The sequence below is a fragment of the Tachysurus vachellii genome, chromosome 1 (assembly GCF_030014155.1).
Source record: "Tachysurus vachellii isolate PV-2020 chromosome 1, HZAU_Pvac_v1, whole genome shotgun sequence".
Classification (NCBI taxonomy): Eukaryota; Metazoa; Chordata; class Actinopteri; order Siluriformes; family Bagridae; genus Tachysurus; species Tachysurus vachellii.
The window spans coordinates 21,569,014-21,580,352 of record NC_083460.1 but is presented as its reverse complement, the minus strand read 5'-3'; the positions used below and the strand labels follow the sequence as shown (position 1 = coordinate 21,580,352).

Genomic DNA, 11,339 nt, shown 5'->3' with positions numbered 1-11,339 from the left:
TGGCATAATTTCATAAGGTTTATCGTTCATAAATTATTAAGTATAATAAAAAAACATAAGGAGGTAAACAAAGTTTTATTCATATGAAATTATGGCATGTTTTTGAGTGTGTGTGTGTGTGTGTGTGTGTGTAGCCTGTTGTTGGTTGATCAGATGACATCAGGTGGGCAAAATAGATATTACACACAGAATGGTGATAATTATTAATTAATGAAATTAATGAAATATACCAGCCTGTAATTGTGCATCTTTTGTGCCCTTTGTGGCAACTTTGTAAACTTTTGTTTACTAAAAAATGAGGCATTTTTGTATATAAATATGGTTTATTATACCAAATATATATTTTTTTGCAAAATATATGTTAATATTTTGGAAACAAGTTAGACTAAAAAGGTGGGGGGAAAAATGGCTATCATATATACTTCATTTTTTATAAGCAGTCAAAACAGAAAAGGTCAAGTTGACTCAGCGCTCCTAATTTGTCTAGGAGGGCAATAGGGGGGCTAATTGTAATGAATTTATCCATCCAGCCAATCATAAGACTTGAATGTCATGGATCAATTTAGGAAATCATGGAGCTACAAATCAGCAGCATTGAACATCATACAACAGTTAGTTTTGATTCACTATTTTCAATGGATAAGTGGCATTCCAAGGGTGCTGATATTATTACAACATTGGGTGTGTGTGTGTGTGTGTGTGTGTGTGTGTGTGTGTGTGTGTGTGTGTGTGTGTGTGCGTAATAGTTTGTTACACTGAAACCATTACTACACCTACTACAGGCTGTCAGTCAGTTTGTTTGTTACAATGGCAACACACAACAGTCATTCTACAGTCATTCACAGTCATTCTTCTGTGGCTTTTTTGGGAACTCTTTTCATTAGTGGAGAAAGAATGAGAGAAATAATTGACCATATTGTGTTTGTTACGCTGTATTAATTTGTTCCTTATAGATCAGCAAGTATTTCAGAAGCTTTTTCCTTCTGCTGTCTGTAACTGCCTTCAGATTCCTGGTCTTTCCCTGATGTGTTCTCCTGCTGTTTGACCTGTTATGTATTCTAAGATGCTTTTTTGCTCACCACAGTTGTACTGAGTGTACTGAGAGTTATGAAAGCTTGTCTGAGGTATTCTGTGGTTAGCCAAATACATACTGAGTCAAACATAAACATGTTATGAAGCAATCGAAACTATTGGGGTGAGGCACAGTTTTGATGTCACCATGCATCATTTAATTCTTTGTTTGGGGCGTTATGTAATCCATTTCAAATGAATTTAAAACACAATAAAGTGACCTACCTAAATACTTTCCAAATCCATTATAGAGCTCTGTATACAGGCATGGAATGGATAGATAGATGGATAGATACAGTCGTATGAAAAAGTTTAGGAACCCCTGACAATTTCCACGATTTTCATTTATAAATGTGTAGGTGTTTGGATCAGCAATTTCATTTTGATCTATCAAATAACTGAAGGACACAGCCCGCTTCAAATCACCCCACAGATGTTCAATGATATTTAGGTCTGGGGACTGGGATGTCCATTCCAGAACATTGTACTTGTTCCTCTGCATAAAAGCCCAAATAGATTTTGAGCAGTGTTTTGGGTCTTTGTCTTGTTGAAATATCCAGCCCCGGACTAACTTCAACTTTGTGACTGATTCCTCAACATTGTTCTCAAGAATCTGCTGATATTGAGTGGAATCCATGCGACCCTCAACTTTAACCAGATTATCAGTCCCGGCACTGGCCACACAGCCCCACAGCATTATGGAACCTCCACCAAATTTTACTGTGGGTAGCAAGTGTTTTTCATAGAATGATGTGTTCTTTTGCCGCCATGCAGAACGCCCCTTATTATGACCAAATTACTCAATCTTTGTTTCATCACTCCACAGCACCTTGTTCCAAAATGAAGCTGGCTTGTCCAAATGTGTGTTTGCATACCTCAAGTGACTCCATTTTTGGCGTGTGTGCAGAAAAGGCTTCTTTCACATCACTCTCCCAAACAGCTACACCTTGTGCAAAGGGCACTGAATTGTTGAACAATGCACAGTGACACCATCTGCAGCAAGTTGATGTTGTAGGTCTTTGGAGGTGGTCTGTGGGCTGTTTTTGACCATTCTCACCATCCTTCGCCTTTGCCTCTCCAATATTTTTCGTGGCCTGCCACTTCTGGCCTTAACAAGAACTGTGCCTGTGGTCTTCCATTTCCTCACTATGTTCCTCACAGTGGATACTGACAGTTATCTCTGTGATAACTTCTTGTAGCCTTCCCCTAAACCATAATGTTGAACAATCTTTGTTTTCAGGTCAATTGAGAGTTGTTTTGAGGCCTCCATGTTGCCACTCTTCAGAGGAGTGTCAAAGAGAACAATAACTTGCAACTAGAATGTACATTTTCTGAAGAAATTGTGAATGGTGCTTGCACGTGGCAAATCTCGGCACTCAGAAGAGAAGCCATGCCTGAGCTCTGCGCACGCTGTGTGTGTGTGTGTGTGTGAGAGAGAGAGAGAGAGAGATTAGAGTAATTTTAGGAATTTCCCATTCAAGTCTATGGGACTTTTTTGGCTGCTTTTTCGTCCACTGTGCAAATATCTTTGGTTGGATCGCTTATAAAAGTCATAGCACACCTCTCCTCAACGAGCTGGTCGATTTGACACCTCATTCATGGGTCTAGGACAAAAGCTGCGTGACAAGTTTTGTCCGGAAGAATCATAATCAGTATGCAAGATAACAAGAATGTTGCTTTGCAAGCACAATTAATTAGAAACCTTAAATACCTTTTCTCGTGATTATCCAATCACGAGAAAAGGTATTTAAGGTGGCTAATTAATGTCTATGAAGTTCAAGGCTTAAAGAGCTCAACAAAACCAATTGTGTGTTCCAATTAATCAGTGCTAAGTAGTTACAGGTATTTAAATCAACTAAATGGCAAGGGTGCCCAAATTTATGCACCTGTCTAATTTCGTTTTGATGCATATTGCACATTTTCTGTTAATCCAATAAACTTCATTTCATTACTGAAATATTACTGTGTCCTTCAGTTATTTTATAGATCAAAATGAAATTGCTGATCCAAACACCCAAATATTTATAAATGAAAATCAACTTTTGCATACTTTATTAATCCCCACTCTGGGAAATTGGTCTGCATGAGCAGCTGAACATAGCCATGCAATACAAAGGGTAAAAGCTGTAAAAATAAAGTGGATACAGTAGATACAGGAATTTCCACTGTACAAAACTACGCATAAACTATACAAAAAATGTATGGAGTCTTGAGTAGACATTTGGATGTTTAAAACTCTCAATAACAATAATTTAGTAATTCAGTGTTGAATTCTCACTAAACAATCTCCCTGGTTTATTTTCCACCCTGCTGTATCTTTACTCACACATGACAAGCATTAATACATGATGACATGTTTATTAGCTACACTTAATTAACACTAATTGCCATAGAGCTGGAGCATCTCTAATGATGCTTATGATTTAATTCTGTTTATCTTAATGACTCTGAAGTCACTCTGCAATCAGACATATTTTATAACTTCAAAACAAACAAGCAAATAAATCAGTTCCTTCAAGTCTCGTAACTGCAGTGAGAACGAGTAGTTCACTTTTTTACAGAAACGAAACTTAAATGAAGGTTTGAAATGAAAATGAAAGGAAGGTTTTTTGTGATATGTTAGTGTGACTAAGCAAGAAAGGGAACAAACACTATTTAGAGAGAATACAGGTATGTCACACACACACACACACACACACACACACACACACACACACACACAGCTAATAGATGCATAATGACAAAGATACAGTGAAAAAGGTATCTGAATAGAAAAGAAAGTTGTCATAAGAACATAAACATTTATACATTTTGTATTCAGTTCAATTTTATTTGCATAAGCTTTTAACAAAAGACATTGTCTCAAAGCAGCTTTACAGAACATAAGAAATATAGTACAAAAAGTTACAGATTACAAAGTTACAAATAGTACAAAAAGTTTAAGAATAAAAGGTTTTTTTTGTATTTATCCCCAATGAGCAAGGCTGAGGCTTTTGTCAGGTGATTTGTAGAAACTGGATGGAAAATGTGGAATATAATTAATTCACCTCCTTTTTCTCTGCTTAAGTTGGGAGTGCTGCGTTGACATCATGATAGTTTCCATTGTGGTATGAACTACGTGAGACCTGTAGGAATGTACGTCCTATGACGTCTTAAACATGAGGGTGTGTCCACTAAACAGAAGCATTTTCTTTTTCTTATCATAAGATCAGAGATCAGGGGTTATGATCATTACAACTGATATGAAAGTCGAATATATTTACATATTTGCATTGGACCAAAGCTACAGGAAGCTTGTCTAACAGCTCTGTTATTGGATTCCTTAGCTTTTGTATAAAAGCATCTAATGGATCTGAAAAAAATGTGTAACTCTTAGTTTTTTTAGAGATTTCTCTATTTACATAAATATTGTTCATATATGCAGTGAGAAGTTCAAGATCAAGATCACATAATAATCTCCTAATCTCCACAATCTGTCCCTGTGACTGGGATTTCCAGTTCCTGCCCTTACTATGGGGTAAAAATAACTTGTCCTGAAAGATGAGATTAGAGAAAAGATCATAAGTGCTTTTGTGGTTACGGTTGAACACGTGAACACACACCAGTGTGATATGTACGTTCTTCATTATGAACAGGTAAATATTAAAACTACCTTTCTGAAAATCCACAGCTCTGCCATACAGAATTATAGAAAGGTTTGTTTATTTCACATCCTATTTATAGGAGAAAAGTGATACAAAATCCAAATTCCAGTTTTTCCAGGTCTGCTGTAAAACACCTAGAAAAACATTTCTCCATCATTATCTCAGTAAATCTACTAAACAATGAGACTAGAAGAAATATTTTTAAAGTAACATCAGAGCTGCGGTCTACAGTACATTCATGTTGTTTTAATCTAAACAAATTCCAGTTATTCAAGTGCATAGAGCAACTTAAATATAGACATTTAAAGGAAATTCTCCAGCTCTGAATCCAGCCCTAAGATATGAACTGAAAGGTATAAGTCATGTGCACCTTACTGGAAGGAGGAGCTAATGCATACAGTACAAATATTTCAGTCTGAAGAAGCTACTGTCTCTTTTTAGGAGCCCAAAACTCGTGAGTAAACATTTCCTGTTTACCTCTGCATTTGCTATCATGCATAAAAGTTTTTACCCTTTTTCTTTTTCCTTATTTTATAAGATAAGGGGTTATAATAGAAGTTTTTTAATGCTTGTAAAGTGCCATTATGTAGATGAGTTGATGTGGAGAATGTTATGATGTGTTTGGAGGACTAAGTTACATTACAGTCTAATTAGCTCAATATAAAATACTGTATTTATTTTTGTCCCGGCTTTCGCTTGACACTTTTTGACCCTGGTTGTTAACAGTGATTCACTGATTTATTTATTCACATGACTGTTACATGTTACATGACTGTTTGCATTTTGCGATAGGTTGTGTGGATTTTAAGAGCTTTTCACTGGAACACACCCTGTACACTGTGATTAATGATCTGTTTTTTTGGGTCGTTATTGAACTGTAATTTGACTTTGGAGATTATTTTATATTCAGTGACTGTTAAATTAAATTTTGTATCGAGACCAACATTTATCCATTGTTTCGAATGCATAAGTGGATCTGGTCCATGTGTTGTTCTCAGGTGAACACTTTTGCTCTTAAGAACAAAAGCCTTTATTCTTGTATTAGAATGTTACATTTATCCGCATCCACATCCACAGCACACGCAGCCCTCAGCGCTATAGTTTGCTTTTGCTAACCCAGTGTCAGGGATTTCATTTCTTTGTGCTATGTATAAACTCTGGACCAGTTGTAAAAAATACACAAACTTACTCTTTTTGAATACTTTTTGAATGAGCATTTTATTGTAGATTTGGTAGCAAGGCTTCCACAATGATCTGAATGATCTTTTTTGTAATTCCAGGTTAAACTATGGCTAAAAAGAAGAAAATATTTAAATCTAAATCAAAGTCAAATATGGTGAATGTGTCTTCTGTTAGGAGAATGACTCCTGAGGAAGCCTCAGAAATCCATAAGGCCCTTTTTAAGCTCTCAAGCCCAAAGTTCCAGTGGGAGTCTCTGTTTGACCAAGAACACAGTCAGGAGGAACTGGAAAAAATGTTGACTACCAACCCTCACGAGTTCAAACGCTGTAAACTTAAAATGGAGAGACCTGACCTGGCATATGCCAAACCTCTCAATGACCTAAATTCCGCCATCTGTATCAGTGGAAGCGAATATGTGGGTAGATCTTTTCCTGGAGATGAGGTTTGTGTTCAGATCCTGAGCAGAGAACTTCAGCCACATCATGGTGAAATACTAAAAGGGAAAGTAGTAGGGTTGATGGAACGATCTGAAAAATGCTGTACCGTTATCTGTAAAATGGAGGGACTTAAACAACTGGTTACACCTGTCAAAAGAAACATGACCCAGATATGCATCCTCCAAAAAAACCAAGACAAAGTGGAAATACGAAAGTATGATCCCCAGAGTGATTACTGGTACACAAAGGAATATACAGAAATAACAGAGGATCAACTGTTAGTTGTCAAAGTACTGAAATGGCTAAAGAATCGTAGGTATCCTCTTGGAGTGGTTACAAAAGTTATCTCAAAGAAAGACTATTTTAATGAATGTCTCAAACTAGAACATGGCATTGAAGGCACTCCTCCCTCTGCCCAACCAAGAATTGACCAAGAGGAATATGAAAACAGAGAGGATTTCTGTAAATACCGAACTTTCACCATAGATTCACTTGGAGCAGAAGACTTGGATGATGCCTTTAGTCTGAGCGATGAAGGAGAACAATATATGATTGTGATTCACATTACTGATGCAGCAAGTTACATCAGGAAAGATAGTGAAGAGGATAAATTTGCAAAAAAGCTAGGCAGGACAATTTACAATCCCACTGAAATAGATGCAGATCCACTTTTCATGTATACCAGAGACACGAGTGAACAGTACTTAAGTCTACTCCCAGGTGAGGTCCGAAAGGCCATATCCTTGGTAATAATGATTAACAAGAGCACCAGAAAGATAGAGTCCAGCTCTTTTACCCTTTCTTTCATCAAGTCTGAAAAACGGTTACCATACGATGAAGTAAATAAGATAATAGAAGGTTTGGATGATAATGAGCCAACTCTAGATTTTACCAGTGTAGAAAACTGTGTTGCTGTGGCCTACTATTTTTCTAAAGAACTTAGAAAGTTCAGGTTGGAGGGGACGTGGAGCAGCGGACAAAGAAATGGAGACTGTAGGGCCAAGTGCATGGTTGAAGAGCTAATGATTTTCTACAACAATGCAGTGGCTGAAGAACTCATCTCCAATGAACTAACAAGAGATCTCACCCCACTAAGATGCCACTTCAAGCCAGATCCTAAACTGCTGGACCAGTTTAAAACAAGATACTCTAGTTTTCTGCCCTTCTCTTCTTGTCTCTCACAAATCTGCGATGTTTCAGGGGCAGCATCTGAAGAAACCAAAGCTAAGTTGTCATTCATTCATGTGCTTACTCCTGTGTTCCAGCAAATGAAAGCTTTGGCAAAGAAAGATTACCACAAGCTGGTTCATTTTATTATATCTGATGAAATCCACCCTACACTACGTCAAATGGCAAATGAATTCAAGGAAATTCAGAAAAAATCTATCATCCTGAGGTCGTGCTCCAACTTGTCCTCCAGATTAGGACATTATGACTTGCAGCTTAATGCATACACTTGGGCTTCATCCCCCATGAGACGCTATCTAGACCTGATTCTTCAGAGGCTTCTCCACATTGTGCTCTCTAAAAAGCACCATGTGGATTACACAAAGGATGAAATCGATCAGTTCTGTGATGAATGTGATTGTAACGAGGACTTAGACTTGGAGTCATTAACATTTCTCAAGGCCACTGAAACTAGTTCTAGTAATGTGACCAAACTGGCAGTAGTTGGCCGGATTTCTCCAAAAGAACATGAATTTTTTATCTCAGTTCCTCTTGACAGAATGCCACCGCTGATGATCAAGTACAGAAACCTAAAAGTATTTGAACAGCCAGAGTACAACTATCAAGACAATTCCTGCACTCTCAAATGGAAAAGAAGAGTTTACTCATTTAGTGATGTCTTCAAGCCACAGCGACAGATCTACAAAAATGTAATCCCGATCCCAGTTAAAAAGTGGACCACAATGATATCTGCAGTTAAAGATGAAGACTGGGATAAGGTCAGGGAGTGCCTCTGGGATGTAAAAGAAGAAGAAAACCACATAATGCCTATAATGATGTCAAATGAGAATCATTATAAAGAGTGGAACATGGAACTCAAGAAAGCAGAAGTGTTACGAGTGCAGCTTGGCACAGAAATAATCAGTGAGGTCAAAATGCTTGCAGTAAACCTCCTCACTGTCAATGAACTCTTTGAGGTCTGTCTGGAGCATGCAAGAAATCCAATCAAGTGTTTCACCACCACAGATGAATGTCATCCATCAAAACCGCATTACCAGAATTATCAGGAGTACCAGGAAATTTGGAGTAAACTCTGTGAAATGGACACTGCTTACAATGCTGTGGAAGAAAATAACAGCGTGATTCTTGAAAACGTGAACATAACATGGACGGAAACCAAAGAGACGTCTCTCAAAGGTCACTTTAAAATGACACAAACACAAAGAAAAGACTGGTCTTTGGAATTTGATCTAACAAACTGTTACCTGTGCATTCGACTGAGGGATCAATGTGCTGAAAAAGAGAAAGAGACAAAAGGACCACAGTGCAATGGCTTTTATTCTGATTTATCTGATTTGCAAAACACTCTGCCCTTTACATGGGTTGCTCACGGTGTACCGACCAAATCTCAAACTCAAAGGCAAGGAATGAACAAGAAGAAGAAGAAACAACCATCAACCATCCAAATCAATTTTCAAATAAAATATGAAAAGAGGACAAATTATCCACCTGAACTTACAAAGGAGGAAACAAAGTTCACTGTAGAAGTCATCCCAAAGAAAATTCCATACGTGTATGTGATATTCCTTCAAACTCTTATTACTGTATGATTTTGGCCTTTGCACAATGCACATGTGATCATTATTAAAGAAACTGGAATTCACCGTGTAACTATTACTCCAGTGTGAATAAGACTGGTGATTGATTGACTTTTTCAGGCAATACGAACATGCGATAGACAACATAAGAAAAGCCAATAACCTGGTGAAGAGTATTGCAACTGGGACAGTTTTCAGGACCTTTGGTAACCTTTAGTTTAAATTTAGCGTTAACAAAAAAAAAACATTAATTTTGATATATTTTACGTGTCACTTGAAATCATTTAAAACCATAGTTTTATGATCAATGATTTAGTAGGTAAACCTGAAGAGCTCCATCCAGTGGATAACTACGTGTATGAGCAGTGGGACCTGAAACATTTGAATGAAAGTCAGGAAAGGGCTGTGTGGAAAGCTTTAAATACCCCTTTTACTGTGATCCAAGGACCACCAGGTACACTTTGGTAATAGAGGTTTTTAGATCAGGTTTTAGATCAAAATCTGACTCTTGGGGTCTTTATATATCTCTCCATTCAACAGGCACTGGGAAAACTGTGGTCGGGGTTTCTATTACACAACAATTCTACATGAAGAACAAATTTATTGAAGAGCATTGTACACACCACCCAGTGAGACAAGATGATGATGCATCTTCAAGTAAAAAAAAGAAGCGTGGAATCCTGTACTGTGGTCCGTCCAACAAGTCTGTGGATATTGTGGCAGGTGACGTCCACATCCAGTTCACACACAAACACCACACACAAACACACTCACACTCTCACAATCATACACTCACACACGCAATCACACACACACATACACACTCTCTCACAATCACACACACTCGGACAAACACACACTCACACACACACACTCTCACACTCACACGCTCACACACACTCACAATCACACACACTCTCACACACACTCTCACAAACACACACACACTCTCACACACACAATCACACACACACTCACAATCACACACACTCACACACAATCACAGACACACACACACACAATCACACACACAATCACACACACACACAATCACACACACAGACACACACACAGACACACACACAATCACACACAGACACACACACAATCACACACACACACACACACACACACATACTCTCTCACAATCACAGACACACACACTTACACTCTCCCTCATTCTCTCCCACACACACACATACACTGTACAGTAATCCAATACAGGTGCAAATCCTTACCTCTTATTCCCACTGTCTCGTCCCCACTTCCTTATTCTGCAGGAAGTCTGTGCCTGATTCTCTGTTAAAATCAATACAAAATCTGTTACTGTATTACAGAGCAGTTATTGAAGCTAAGAGGAGTCTTTAAGCCTCTTCGGATCTACTGTGATCAGATGGAAATGCGGGTATTCCCATATCCTGGAAGTGACCTAAAGCTCTGTCGCAGATCCCTCCGTGATGAGCAGCCAAAGGAAGCTCTCAAGTAAAAAATAATATTATATTAAATAATATAAATAATAAGTAATGATATTAATATTAAGTAATAATATAATAAATGAGTCTTGGAAAACTTGTGGACAGACAAATAAATCTAAACTTAATGACAAAGTTTCTGAGTATTTTAATTCTAATTGTTTAATTAAGCAATCATTTACCCAATTCACAAAAGTCTACAGCTTTAAAAAATACATTCTGATGACGTGTCCACTGATCCTTTTGATTGTGTTAATATAAATGAATTAAAAACTGAATTAATTCTGCTTTAACATTATTAGCTCATCATTTTTAAAGCATCTTTGTTTTTGCAGTGTTGTTTTTAGGTTATACTGTCAGGGTTATTTAAAAAATGAAATAAAACATGATCAATGCATTACCTTTTCATCTTTATCTGAACAAGTTTTAATGCTGTTTTACAGAGAAATCTCTCTGATGCACTTGGTGCGAAAATCTGAAAATCCCTACTCAGAGCAGATTAAAGCTTTTGAAAAGAGCGATGCAGTTTTTGATCCTGAAAGGTAAAGGAGATTATAACAGTGTGTGTTTGTGTTGTATATTTTACATACATACATATAATACTATATGCATTCTCTCTCAAATGAATTACCTTTTTTGCAAAAAGACATAAACCGAGTTTTAAAAAAAAATCTAAAATTTTATATTTTGAAAGGGGTTTGGTATAAAATCTATGATCTCATGTGCATTTCATTTCCACTGTGTGTTCATGGCAAAATGTATGTGGAC

The 11,339-nt window shown here is 37.3% G+C and overlaps 1 protein-coding gene across 3 annotated transcripts in view; it reads left to right on the top strand.

Annotated features, from left to right (window-relative positions):
• The window catches only part of helz2a (helicase with zinc finger 2a), a 38,170-nt gene that overhangs the window by 22,683 nt on the left and 4,148 nt on the right, over nucleotides 1-11,339 (top strand). Inside the window, exons 1-7 of one of the 3 annotated variants that reach the window (XM_060877046.1) lie at nucleotides 3,689-3,741; nucleotides 5,996-9,074; nucleotides 9,220-9,305; nucleotides 9,416-9,553; nucleotides 9,640-9,822; nucleotides 10,437-10,581; nucleotides 11,015-11,113. In XM_060877046.1, the coding sequence (XP_060733029.1) occupies nucleotides 6,004-9,074; nucleotides 9,220-9,305; nucleotides 9,416-9,553; nucleotides 9,640-9,822; nucleotides 10,437-10,581; nucleotides 11,015-11,113 (3,722 nt within the window). In that variant the 5' untranslated portion in view covers nucleotides 3,689-3,741; nucleotides 5,996-6,003. Of the gene's footprint in view, nucleotides 1-3,688; nucleotides 3,742-5,036; nucleotides 5,170-5,995; nucleotides 9,075-9,219; nucleotides 9,306-9,415; nucleotides 9,554-9,639; nucleotides 9,823-10,436; nucleotides 10,582-11,014; nucleotides 11,114-11,339 lie in introns of those variants that run through there. The other 2 variants (XM_060877055.1, XM_060877064.1) reach the window with 2 other exon arrangements.